Genomic DNA, 14,504 nt, shown 5'->3' with positions numbered 1-14,504 from the left:
TTATATGAAGTATATAATGTTAGATTCTCCTGATACCTATATAGGAGGTTTTTAGCTGATACACAAAGTCCATCAACACTATTTTCTATGGGAATTGGTATGATCAATTGTCAGGAATGTAATTAAGTTCTCATATGATTGTCCTATATGGTGTCCAGAAACAGGAACCCTAACATAAGTGACAACTTGCACCGTCCTGGCCACTAGCAGCGCAATCCCCAGCAAACATCAGGGTTCTGAGCCTGTCAATCCATCATAAACTCATGTGGTTAGCTCACGTATGCGCCAGATATTAATACCCCTAAAACCCAGATTATATTGGCTAAGCGTAGACATATGTAATCCTCTCTGGGGATTGGTATTTAGTAGGAATATGGCATCCTATAGTGTCTTTAAGGCAAAATATATAGTTTAATTTGAATTTCCCTTGGTCATCTGGTAACAATATGGGCGTACAGGTGATATTTGTATATACATATTCCATATCAAATAGACCATCAGAGCACTTGTCTTAGGTCCTTCTGAGAAAAATAACAACAGTGCTTAACATTAAACATCATATATTATTAACTATCATGTAACTACCAGCTCACTTTTCTGAACTGTGTATTAAGGAGGGTAGTATGCAAATAGTCAACAAACTATGACTAATAACCTTCATATACATATAGAGCTGTGGAATCAGCAGTTCAAATGATGCAGTTTGCCCAGTAAACTGTAAAAATAGAAAAAACAAAAGTTCAGTTGCTTAAAGATTAGTTTTATGTTACCAATTTAGCAGCACTATAGTTTCATTATTGAAGCTTATCCTACACCAGATCTCTAGTCTAAATGGTTTAGTATAATTCCAGTAACGAGTTCAGCCTCTGAATCTTCCATCGGCCTGCCGAATGCACCACTCCTCACGACCTGGATCTCTAGATACACTTTAAGATCTGGACCAATTTTCCGACCTTTACAGTAATGGCATCCGACATAAACATGATCTAGCTGCTGGAGTTGCATATCAGTGATGTCTTTAGATGCGAGTCCTGCTGCCGTACCATTCATTGTAAGCTTAAATCCACTACAGCCTTCCAGGGAAGCGTGTCTGATCTCCCCTTCAACTGCACCACTGCAGTGCTCCGATATGTACACGCAGTATACAGCAGGAGACAATAACTCGTTTCCTTGGCTGGTATGCTGTATGGGGGGAAGGTAAGCTGACTTTGAGATCTCGGAGTGTAGTCTCCTTCAGGTATTGGAGCATGACTTGTCTGTAGATGGTCAATTGTGCTTTTGACTGCTAGTGTAGCAAATGTAGCTTGGACGGACTCCACCAAATTGACCTGGCATGCATCAAAAACATCACTGAGTTTTGCCACCCATGACTTAGTTAGTCTCATATTTGTTCCCGATAAGCACTTGAATATGTCTTGGAGAAGTGGTTTATTGTTTTCTCTCTGTCCTCCGGAGAGGAAGGGTAACATACGGAAGCTTTATCCTCTAAATGGTTGAATAGCTGGAGCAGTTATCTAGTAAGTTCATTCTCTTTGCAGCTGCATGGACTTGATGAAGAATTTAGGGTAGAAAATATCCTGAATAAGTGTCCTTGGGGTCTTCAGAATCAATACTATAAAGCTCTTCAGATAGGGACTTAAGTTATAAGTCAAAAGTTTTGTGTAATTATAGCTATATGTCCCTAAAAACAATATTAAGACCAGGAGCTCTCACAGTGCATGTCTACCCTCTTCGGCAGTTGGCTCCATCCCCCCTAGTTTTAGATTTTTTAAATTAAAATTTGATGTGGGATTCTTTATTCTCTCTAAACATTGCATGGAAGCATGGAAGCCCGACCCCCTAAAAAATTATACTGCTATTGATCTTACCCAGAAGTGCTTTAACATTTTTGATACGGATAATGTTGACTTAACACTTCAAATTTTCATTAAGAAATATATACAAAACCAGGAAGATAAAATTTCTGTTAAATGGGCATTAAAGTAATCTTTATATATTCATAGAGTATTTCAGCACTGCATTGCACAAATCTACATATGAAAGAATGTTTTATAGAATTTAACAACCTGTTTTTGTTAGTGTAATTTTTGCAAATCATAAGCAGTCTAGGGATATATCCCTTGAAAAGCCTGATGAATAAAAGATGTTTCATGTCTGAAACCTCTGAGGTTATGGATATGTTAGGATGCAATGAAATCATACAAAACTTTATAAATGGGAGTGAATATATTGATGAGCTTGTATTTTGATAAAAAAAACTGCAGTGTTAAATATGACAGTGATAGATATTAAAGGGAATTAAAACTTAGCATTTTTCTTTTGTGATTCAGACAGATCATAACATTTTAAAAAAGGCTTCCAATGTATTCTACTATCAAATCTGCTTAACCCCTTAACGACCGAGGACGTGCAGGGTACGTCCTCTAAAAAATGTCAGTTAACGACCAAGGACGTACCCTGCACGTCCTCAGTCTGGAAAGCAGCTGGAAGCGATCCTGCTCGCTTCCAGCTGCTTTCCGGTTATTGCAGTGATGCCTCGACATTGAGGCATCCTGCAATAACACTTTCTGGCCATCCGATGCAGAGAGAGCCACTCTGTGGCCCTCTCTGCACCGGACATCGATGGCCGGTATCGTTGGTGGGTGGGAGCCGACTTGGGAGGCGGGTGGGCGGCCATCGGTGAGCTCTGTAAGGTGGAGGGGGGCGGGATCGGGGGCGGAGCTTTCAGGGGCGCGCACGGGCGCGCGTGCGTGCACGGGGGTGGCGGGCGGGCGCGTGCACGGGGCGGGAGCGGGTGGGAACCGCTACACTACAGAAACAAAGTGTAAAATTAAATAAACATTTTTTTTTAAAAGCACCTAAGCGATCTGGAAGGGGTGGGGGGTTGGTATTGGGGGGGGGGAAGCTACACTACAGAAAAGGGACATTTTTTTTATAAAAAAAACATATTTTCACTAAAATGGGTACTGGCAGACAGCTGCCAGTACCCAAGATGGCGCACATTAAGTCAGAGGGGGAGGGTTAGAGAGCTGTTGGGTGGGGGATCAGTGAGGTTGGGGGCTAAGGGGGATCCTACACAGAAGCATATGTAAATATGCTAAAAAAATGCACAAAAAAGCCCAATTTTCCTTTTATTTTAGTACTGGCAGAGTTTCTGCCAGTACTTAAGATGGCGGGGACATTTGTGGGGTAGGGGAGGGAAGAGAGATGTTTGGGAGGAATCAGGGGGTCTGATGTTTCAGGTGGGAGGCTGATCTCTACACTAAAGCTAAAATTAACCCTGCAAGCTCCCTACAAGCTACCTAATTAACCCCTTCACTGCTAGCCATAATACACGTGTGATGCACAGTGCCATTTAGCAGCATTCTAATTACCAAAAAGCAACGCCAAAGTCATATATGTCTGCTATTTCTGAACAAAGGGGATCCCAGAGAAGCATTTACAACCATTTGTGCCATAATTGCACAAGCTGTTTGTAAATGATTTCAGTGAGAAACCTAAAATTGTGAAAAATGTAATGTTTTTTTTTAATTTGATCGCATTTGGCGGTGAAATGGTGGCATGAAATATACCAAAATGGGCCTAGATCAATACTTGGGGTTGTCTACTACACTACATTAAAGCTAAAAATACCCCAAAAAGCTCCTTACATGCTCCCTAATTAACCCCTTCACTGCTGGGCATAATACACGTGTGGTGCACAGTGGCATTTAGCGGCCTTCTAATTACCAAAAAGCAATGCCAAAGCCATATATGTCTGCTATTTCTGAACAAAGGGGATCCCAGAGAAGAATTTACAACCATTTATGCCATAATTGCACAAGCAGTTTGTAAATAATTTCAGTGAGAAACTGAAGTTTGTGAAAAAATTTGTGAAAAAGTGAACGATTTTTTGTATTTGATCGCATTTGGCGGTGAAATGGTGGCATGAAATATACCAAAATGGGCCTAGATCAATACTTTGGGATGTCTTCTAAAAAAAAAATATATATATATGTCAATGGATATTCAGGGATTCCTGAAAGATATCAGTGTCCCAATGTAACTAGCGCTAATTTTGAAAAAAAAAATGGTTTGAAAATAGCAAAGTGCTACTTGTATTTATGGCCCTATAAGTTACAAAAAAAGCAAAGAAGATGTAAACATTGGGTATTTCTAAACTCAGGACAAAATTTAGAAACTATTTAGCATGGTTGTTTTTTGGTGGTTGTAGATGTGTAACAGATTTTGGGGTTCAAAGTTAGAAAAAGTGTGTTTTTTTCCATTTTTCCTCATATTTTATAAAAAATGTTATAGTAAATGATAAGATATGATGAAAATAATGGTATTTTTAGAAAGTCCATTTAATGGCGAGAAAAACGGTATATAATATGTGTGGGTACAGTAAATGAGTAAGAGGAAAATTTCAGCTAAACACAAACACCGCAGAAATGTAAAAATAGCCTTGGTCCCAAACGGACAGAAAATGGAAAAGTGCTCTGGTCACTAAGGGGTTAAAGTGGACTGAACCCAATTTTTTTCTATCGTGATTCAGATAGAGCATGCAATTTTAAGCAACTTTCTCATTTACTCCTATTATCAAATTCTTTTCATTCTCTTGGTATCTTTTTTTGAAATGCAAGAATGTAAGTTTAGATGCCGGCCCATTTTTGGTGAACACACTGTGTTGTTCTTGCTGATTGGTAGATAAATTCACCTACCAATAAACAAGTGCTTTCCATGGGTCTGAACCAAAAAAATAGCTTAGATGCCTTCTTTTTCAAATAAAGAAAGCAAGAGAATGAAGAAAAAATGATAATAGGAGTAAATTAGAAAGTTTTTTAAAATTGCATGTTCTATCTGAATCACAAAAGAGGAAATTTGGGTTCAGTGTCCTTTTAATTCTCCATGTATTCTTTGTTGAAGTGATGCCTAGGTAGGTAGCCTGCACATGTATGGAGCACCACATGTCAGGAAAAAGTGCTGCCGTCTAAGGCCTTGTAAATTTATAACATTCTTGGAAAACTGCTGCCATATAATGAGACAGACTGGTGCAGCCCAGAAAATTTGATAATAGAATTTTTTTTTTAATTTAAATTACATGCTTTATCTGAAACATGAAAAAAATGTGGGTTTTATGTCCCTTTAAGTTTTATAGCGGTCTATTTAATTAAATGTATTAATAAATAAAACCTTTGTCCTAACCTACTCCAATCATCTTCCTCAGTCACAATTCCAAAAAGTGATCCTCAGAGTGAAATGAGGCCAGGTTTCAAATTATTTTAAATGATTTGAAAACATATTTAATACGTATTTTAGAAACTCTGGAAAAAGCTGAAGCGATACACAAGTGTATTTGTATAAAGGCAACAGTTACATTTTGTAAACTAAATCTGCATTTAGGTTTTATTTTCTTCATCTATATGCAACTTAAATATATGGATATTATATCATTCATATTCAGTTTTTGCTGTTGAATTTTTTTTTTTAAAGATTTTTCTATAGAGTGCTTCAGATAAAAAAATATCACATTTACTTGCTAAGATGTATTTATTTCAGCAAAACGGGTTATTACTTGCTGTTGGAAATGTAATTAACAATTAAACACCTGTGCAAATTTAAATATTGGGAATTATTTCCTGTTGTGTAAAGTCTTGTTCACAATGGGTAACCAGTATTTATAGAGACATAACAACTACATTATGGCTAGCTAATACAACTTTGTATATTAATCAGACTCATAACTGGTCTTTGCAGTGAATTGTCCCTTGTAGATTTGTATTACTCGGTGCCTGCTTAATTTTGAACATAGTAATATTGTGTCATGGACGATAAGATAGTGTTTCTTTTGTTTTTAAATTATAGATATCAAATATAAAATAATAAAATGTTTTTAAACAACCTTTCTCAATCATAAATCTTCTGTTAATAATTTAAATGAGTTAATTTAAATACTAAAATGATATGTCCAGATATAAATGTAATTATGAACAAAACAATTAAAGTTATCCTCAGGTGAATAACGCAGCATTCCTTCAAATGCAAAATAAATTATTTAAGGAAAAAAAATACTGAAAAAGAAAATAACTAACATAATTTAAGACACTAACAATATGGTTATTAATTTTAGGGGTATGCGGAAAAAGGGAAATCCATAGCAAATGCTCTTGAGGACCTGAAGGCAAATTTCTATTGTGAACTATGTGACAAGCAGTACCACAAACACCAGGAGTTTGAGAACCACATAAATTCGTATGATCATGCACACAAACAGGTAAGCTTTAAAATGTATATCTACAAAATGCAAAAGGCAATTTTAAAATGGTAATAGTGTTGTTTCCCATGCGAATGCAATACCTCTCAATATCTTAATATATCCTCACTATACAGGTGGCCCTCGGTTTACGCAGGTTCAATTTGCGCCGTTTCAGAATAACAACCTTTTTTTTTTTTTACAGTCATTTGACTGCTATTGAAAATCTTTGGAAAGCAGTGAACTAATTAAAATAGCCAGTAGGTGGAGCTGTCCGCTTGTTTTGCAGCAAAGTTCTGCAACTTAACAGCCTGAAATTGATCTGTGTACACAGAGCAGACATTAGCTATCGAGCAGCCACTTCCCTATTATCTTTCTGTCCAGCTGCTTGAGATGAGGTTGCCTAACTGCTTATTAATCACTGCATATTGAAATGCATAGAATAGGTGCAGACCCAATATTATCTAACACGCTAACAATGCAGAGAACTGATTGCTTAAAAATGCAAGTAAAAAAAAGCGTTTTTATTCATTAAACTTAGTTTGATGATGATGCAGTCTGTTGTGTGATTATTTAATTAGGTGCTGTTAGCAAATGTTTTTGAAAAATGCAAGTAAAAGAACCTTTTTTTGTTCATTAAACTTAGTTTGATGATGATACCATCTATATTATTAGGTTTCGAATGCTATTTAGCATTTAAAGTCTTCATTTCAAAGCTTTAAAAATAATGTATTAGGTGTTACTTATGACAATTTTGAGAGGGGCCTGGAACCTAACTCCCTCACTTCCCATTAACTTACATTATAAACTGGGTTTCAATTTACAACGGTTTCGATTTACAACCATTCCTCCTGGAACCTAATCCCGGTGTAAACTGAGGGCTACCTGTACACAGGTATGTATATTTTGTGATTTGCTAATGGCTATCACATGATACAGGGATAGGGAAATTAAATTATCTTTGAAATTTGTCAGAAAAAAAGTGCTACTGCTTTGCCTTTAATTATGGATTTGTTGATTATGAAATTTTACAGTATTTCATGGTCATTTAAATGAAAATGCAAAAATAATTGATGAGAACATTTTATTATTGCATAAATATGTGATCTTAAAGGAACCATTTTTTTCTTCATGATTTAGATACTTCATGTGATTTTAAACAACTTTCTTATTAACTTTTGTTGTCTAACTTGCTTTTTTTTCTCTTGATATCCTTTAGGTAGGTTATGGAGCAGCAATGCACTACCAGGAGCTAGTTGCTGATTCATGGTTGCACATAAATACCTCCGGTCATTGGTTCACCAGGTGTTCATCTAGCTCCCTGTAGTGCATAGCTGATTCCAAGAGAATGAAGCAAAATGGATAATAGAAGTAAATTGGAAAGTATTTTAAAATTGTATGCTCTATCTGAATCATGAAAGAAAAAAAGTGTGTTTCATGTCCCTTTAAGACCACATATTTATGCAATAATAAAGTTTTCTCATGATTTATTTTTGCATTTTAATTTAAATGACCATGAATCACTGTAGAATTTAATAATCAACAAATCCATAATTAAAGGCAAAGCAGTAGCACTTTTCCCTGTATCATGTGTCCCTTTAAGTATAGCTTCCATTTAACCAGCTGTGAAGAAGGCTTTGGAGTCCTTGTGGTGCAGGCTTGACCATGCATGCATTTTAGCTGTGAGTTTACAAGCAGTGGGTTGTAAAACCTTTGCTTCTTAACTGCAGAGTTAAATCACCTTAAAGTTATTTGTCCAGGTTGATTGATACAGGCCTTGCTCTTACATGTTTGGTTGCAGGAGAGCAGGGGGTGGCCTGACACTGCACTTTGCAGTATTAAACTTCACATTTGGCCCACCATTCCTGGAACATTAACTCTATTACAATTTTTTTTATTATCTGCAAACAGACATACTTGCTCCTATAGCTGAAAGCACTGATAAATATGTTAAACAAATCAGGCCCCGAGAACTGATCCCTGAGGAGCACCATTAGTAGCTGTCCCCCCAACTGAATGCACTCCATTTACTAAGACCTTCTGTTGTCTATTTCTAAGTGAGCATTCTGCCCAGTTCACAATTTGTGAATCTAGACCATAAAGAAACTGTTTAGGAACTAGATTGTTGTGTGGGATGGTGTGAAATGCTTTGCTGAAATTTAGATGTGCTACATCAATTTCTCCACTTTGATCTAATACTTTATTTGCATAAGAAGTCAATTAAATTAGTCTGACATGATTTCCCTGAAGTAAAATTACAGGTATACCCCGCTCATACAGCGGGTTAGGGACCAGAGCCCTGCTGTAAAGTGAAAACCGCCTTAAAGTGAAACAAGGCAGTTTTAGCTTTCTTTTCAGTGTTTAAAATCTTGAAAACATGTTTGAACTAACATATTTTACGGGTGCAATAGTGCTACGTTTAGTTTAATACTAGCACAGCAAGTATTCAATTAGTATTCAATAAATACTGTACCTGTAAAATAGTGACAATTACTGTAGTAAAATTTGCCAGACTAAAACACTGAGAGACAGATTGCACTGCAATGCTGTTAACAGAGTGAACTAAGCATAACAAAATAGTTCCATTAACTTTTCTCGCAATCTCACGATGATTATAGCACTGTTTCAAAATCCTTGGAGGTTCAACTTCAGCTCCAGAAAGCGCTGTATTAGCGAATCGCTGTAAAGTGAAGCACTGTAAAGTGAGGTATACCTGTATACTGATTTTGGTCCTCTACATTGTTTGTCATTATATAAGTCCTACTTCTTTCTTTTAAGAGAGTTTCCATTAATTTATCTACTACTGAATTTAAACTGACTGGTCTGTAGTTACCAGATTCTTCCCTACTGCTCTTTTTATGAAGAGGTACTACATTCGCAATTCTCCAATCATCTGAAGCAATTCCTGTCAATAGTGACTGATTTAACTAATCAGTTAATAGGGCAGCTAGCACAGTTTGAAGTTCCTTTAAAGCCATTGAATGAATTTTATCAGGACCCATTGACTTTTTACATTTATTCTTGATAATGGCAAAAAAACCTCATCATCTATAAAATTATCAGTGCTAATTCATTTTCCATTTTAAGTAGCATTCTTTAATTTAGTCATCTTTTGTCAAGACAGAACAGAAGTACTCATTGAGATAATCTGCTTAACAATTTGCTTAACTCCATCTACTTTTCTACAAACTGTTTTCAGTCTTACTATTCTGAACTTAGTTTTTCTACTTTGACTGATATATCTAGGGAACATTTTGTGACCATCTTTTATTCATTGTGCTATCTTCTCTTCCGCATTAGTTTTAATTAGCCTTCCTTATTAACTGCTTAGCCTTTTTTTATTGGAGTCTTCATAGTCTGTAATTTTTATTAGCTATAGTTTTAGGGGTCAATATATCAAGCTTCATACTAAAGACTGCTGCTCCATAACTTGTCCGCCTGCTCTGAGGCCGCAGGCAAAAATTAACGAATAAGATCTGGTTAATTGACACCCCTTGCTAGTGGCTAGATTGTCCATGAATCTGCAGGGGGCGGTTTTGCACCAGCAGTTCACAAGAACTGCTGGTGCAATGATAAATGCTGACAGCTTATGCTGTCTGCATTTATCGATGTGCAGCAGACATGATGCGCTACATCGTATCATGTCCGCTCGAACTATAATAAATTGACCACTTAGTCTTTACAGCATGTGCTACTTCTTTTGAAAACCATATTGGTTTTCTCTTTATTTTACTTTTACAGACATTCCTAAGACATTGTGCTGTTTCATTTAAATGGCACCCTTAAAAAATCCCATTGTTACTGTTCCCTCATAATAAGAGTTTACTGTTGCCCTTTTAAAGAGTTGAGGTATTTTCCCATGTACAAAAAATCAGCCATCTTAAAGTCTAAAACTTTTGTTTTAGTCTGGTTGTACAGTGTCCATGTGTGAATACTAAACCACACAGATTGATGATCACTGGACCCTAAGTTCTCACCCAAAGACACATCTGATACTGTAACACTGTTTGTAAGTAATAGATATAATGTTGCTTCCTTTCGCGTTGCTTCCTTAACCAATTGTATAAGTGATTCGCATTTTAAGGATTCAGGAATATATCTGCTCCTAGCTGATCTAGCAAAAGGAATCTTCCAATCTATATCTGGCAAATTAAAGTCATTCACTACTATAGCTTTACCCTTCATGGTCATTTTGGTTATTTCTTCTATTAACAGATTGTCCAGTCTTTCATCCTGTAATGGCAGCCTATATACAACCCCAATTCTAAATAAATGGTATCCCTGGTTTCTACTTTCATCCAAATACTTTCAACATCATCACGTGTCCCTGCAATTTCAGTACCTTTATATTTTCTTTTACATGCAGAGCAATTCCTCCACCTTTCCTTCATTGTTCTTTTTAAATAACGATCCAGGTATAACTATGTACCAGTCATGAGAATCATTGTACAATTATTCTGTTGTAGCTACTAAATCCAAGTTGTCCCTATTTATTTTTTATGTGAGTTCAGGTAATTGATTTCCTATGCTGCAAGTATTTGTGCTCATGGCACTAAGAACATTTCTACCTGAACATCTTGAACTGTAACTTGGACTAACAATTTTTGCATGCTGTCAGGCGCAGGTGGGCTTAATGCTGCCCCCTTTACTAGTTTAAATTACTTTTAATAAAACATTTAAACTCTTCTCCCAAATGAATCTGTTATACAAATACAAGCCATCTTTATTAAATATTCTAGTATCTTGCCAAACTGAGCTATAATGGCCAGTTGATTGGCTCCCTAATTGTATCCTAACGCTATGGAATCTGTTGGCGATCTACACTAACCTGATAATAATAATAATCCTGCTCAGGGTTTAATCCCTTTCAGCAATAGGGAAGCATTTATAATAATAATAAAATGGTGTAATGCATTTGAGTATTTATTATTGCATATTATGTCCTTTTAATTTTTAAGGTGCACGTTTAAATTTCACAACCCAAATGTTCAGTTGAAAGGAGCCAGCTTTCTAACAACCCATCAAATGGCTTATTACTGTCAGATAATTATTTCATAAGCAATGTTGGTATGTTGAACTTTGGTACATTATGAGAGATTCAGAAGTTAAGAGATAGTTATAATAGAGTTGCCTCAAAAGTTTAGTTTCCAAAAGTGGGTTTAGCTATAGAACCTTAACAAAAAAGAGAAGTCCAGCTGTGAAAGGGTCAGAATGTCATGTTGGAATTATTTTCTCTTTTAATTAACCATCTTGCTGCATGGTTAATTAACATGAACTAAATCTTTTTTTTATTCAATTTTAAGTAGTTGCATTTGAAGGGAGACTTTTATGAAAAGCCTTTGGCTTACTTCACAAGCATGAACTTTGAAATAGGCATAAATATAATTAGATAAGTCTCTCTTAGATAAACTGTTAAATTGCCAATATCAATTGCTGGAAGAAAATTACTCAATTTAAATTATCATGAAAGTGAACAAAATATATTAGCTCCCAAACTGCAATAAAAAATTATAGCCTCCTGCAAGAGAAAAATATATATATGCAAGCCAGTGCTTATAATATTTAATATGAATTCAAAATCTTACCCTAAAAATTAATATAAAAAATACAATGGTAGCAAATACTAAATATGCATCAGTTTGTGATATTATTATTATTGTTATTATTAATATTATTATTAAAAATATTATTATCAATAACTTCTCCAACAAATGTGAACCTGAAAGGTTATTGGAAGCAGAATTGTAGAATGTATTATATAACACTATGGGCTGGATTACAATAGGAGCGCTAATTTATCACGCGCCCGCAAATGGGCAAATTCACTTGTTTACGGGTGCACAATAAATAACTGTCAGGGTTTCACCCTGCTTTTGTTTGTTGTTTGCTGCTGGCTGCCATTTTTATTCACCTGTCTCTCTCTTTGCCTGCTGCAGAGTCTGTAACGCTGCTCACAACACCTAGGTGCCCTCTTATGGCCAAACTGGTGAAACATCATCATTAAAAAACATGTTTCAGTCCCAGAATTATGATGTCATCATTCCCTATTTAAGTGCCTGAGATCAGTCTAACTTTGCCCTTGCATTGTCTCAGACTTCTTTGTGAGTTCCTGTGTTAAACCTTGCTTGTTTAATGTCCCTTCTGGTTCCTGATCCCTGGCTTGTTCCTGATTCTGCTGATCTTTGTGTTCCTGACCCCGGCTCCTCTGACTACCAGCTCTGGCTTTGACTCCTAGCTTGTCATTTGGCTTTTTGACTCTTTATAATTTTTTGTTATTATTTAATAAAGGTGTGATTATTTTAGCATTTCACTTCTCTGTCTGATTCCTGATAGCCTGACAAATGCACCCAAAATAGAGGGTCTTTTAGTATTTTATATAAAAAAAAAGGTGCATTTTTCCCCCCATAAAAAATAACGGCACTAGGCAGTTTTTATGAGTTAAAAGTGGCGGGTGTGGGTTGTTAGAACAAAAAACCTCACTGAAAAGTTCCTTTACATAGCAGTCTATGATAACTGTGAGTTCCATGTAAATATATATATATGTTTATATATATATATATATATATATATATAAATATATATATATTTATGTGTTAATGTGTGTATATACACATATTAACAAATATATATATATATATATATATATGTATATGTATATATTTATATACATATATATTTACATTTGATGCACATCGCTGCGCGACTTACCCCCTTCACTGAGGTAATGAGAACAACGCTGCCATTGGGGCCTATGGAAGCATGCTCTATTGAGCCCATAGCTTCCTAGCAATGCAAAAGAGAGGTCACGTTCACATTGCGGGTCACTTCAAATACCAGGGAACAATTGCGTGCATTGGTGCTAACTATATATATATATATAGCCAGCACCAATTGAAAGCACTCACTGGGTCTTCAAAATCTTAATAAAACAAAGAGTATTTATACACAGTAACATTTCGGGGGTGTTAGCCCCGTCCTCAGACCGTACAAAATTCATAAAACATACCTCTCATTATATCCCCATGGGGGCTACACCTCTGCCACAAACTGGAACATCCATGACGTCATAACCGCTCCACTGCACAGGCCCGGCCATTGCCATGGTTGCTGGAAGCGGTGTGCCTAAAATCAAAATAGTGGAAAGGTAACTAAAGCATAATATTAACTGCATACATCATACATCAAAGGCATTCTAAATATCCCTTTCCCTTGGCTCGCAAATACCCATGTATAGGGAATCTAAACTCAGCCCAACAAAATACGGGTAATTATAAATATGCCAGCCAATAGGGGATAAGACAGAGGCAGGAAATACATAATACTGTTGTCTATAGTTATATAAAGCTACCAAAACTAAATTCTGCCAAAACAACAAATAAATATATCTTTAAATATTCTCCAGTGACACACTTAAATAACTAGAGACCTATTTTCCATTGACTAATACATGAAGGCAAATATCAAGAATAGAAACATAGAAACATAGAAACATAGATATTGACGGCAGATAAGAGCCATAGGCCCAGCAAGTCTGCCCGACCTTACCTAACAGTATAAACTTATCTAGTTCGTAGGATAGCCTTATGCTTGTCCCATGCATTTTTAAAGTCCCCCACAGTGTTTGTTGCTACTACCTCTTGAGGAAGTTTATTCCATAAATCAATCACTCTTTCTGTAAAGAAGTGCTTCCTCAAATTACTCCTGAATCTACTACCCTTTAGCTTGAGCTCATGACCCCTTGTTCTTGAATTTTCCATTTTATGTAAAATACCCACAGTCTCAGTTTTACTAAACCCTTTAATGTACTTGAAAGTTGCTATCATATCACCTCTTTCCCTTCTCTCCTCTAAGCTATACATATTTAGGTCATTGAGCCTATCCTGGTAAGTTTTATTTTTTAGACCATGTACCATTTTGGTAGCCCTCCTTTGCACAGATTCAAGTTTGTTAATATCCTTCTGAAGATATGGCCTCCAGAACTGCACACAATACTCAAGATGAGGCCTAACTAATGATCTATAAAGTGGCATAAGAACCTTACTATTTCTGCTGCAAATACCTCTACCAATACATCCAAGCATTCTGCTAGCCTTACTCGCTGCATTACTACATTGTTTACTAAGTTTTAAATCATCTGAAATAATAATTCCCAAGTCCTGTTCCTCATCTGTAACAGTCAGTAAAGTGTCATTGAGTCTGTAATTAACATTTGGATTTTTCTTCCCTAAATGCATTATTTTACACTTTGCTGTGTTAAACTTTAGATCCCAGT

At 36.0% G+C, this 14,504-nt stretch overlaps 1 protein-coding gene across 1 annotated transcript in view; it reads left to right on the top strand.

The window, feature by feature from the left end:
• The first annotated feature begins 2,150 nt into the window (after positions 1 to 2,150).
• Positions 2,151 to 14,504, top strand: part of ZNF804B (zinc finger protein 804B) — a 110,824-nt gene continuing 98,470 nt past the window's right edge. The window contains exons 1-2 of the mRNA XM_053715705.1: positions 2,151 to 2,240; positions 6,110 to 6,253. Coding sequence (XP_053571680.1) covers positions 2,151 to 2,240; positions 6,110 to 6,253 — 234 coding nt within the window. The remainder of the gene's footprint in view (positions 2,241 to 6,109; positions 6,254 to 14,504) is intronic.

This window comes from Bombina bombina, chromosome 5 (assembly GCF_027579735.1).
Source record: "Bombina bombina isolate aBomBom1 chromosome 5, aBomBom1.pri, whole genome shotgun sequence".
In the NCBI taxonomy this organism is placed as follows: Eukaryota; Metazoa; Chordata; class Amphibia; order Anura; family Bombinatoridae; genus Bombina; species Bombina bombina.
This window is presented reverse-complemented; position numbering and strand designations above follow the sequence as displayed.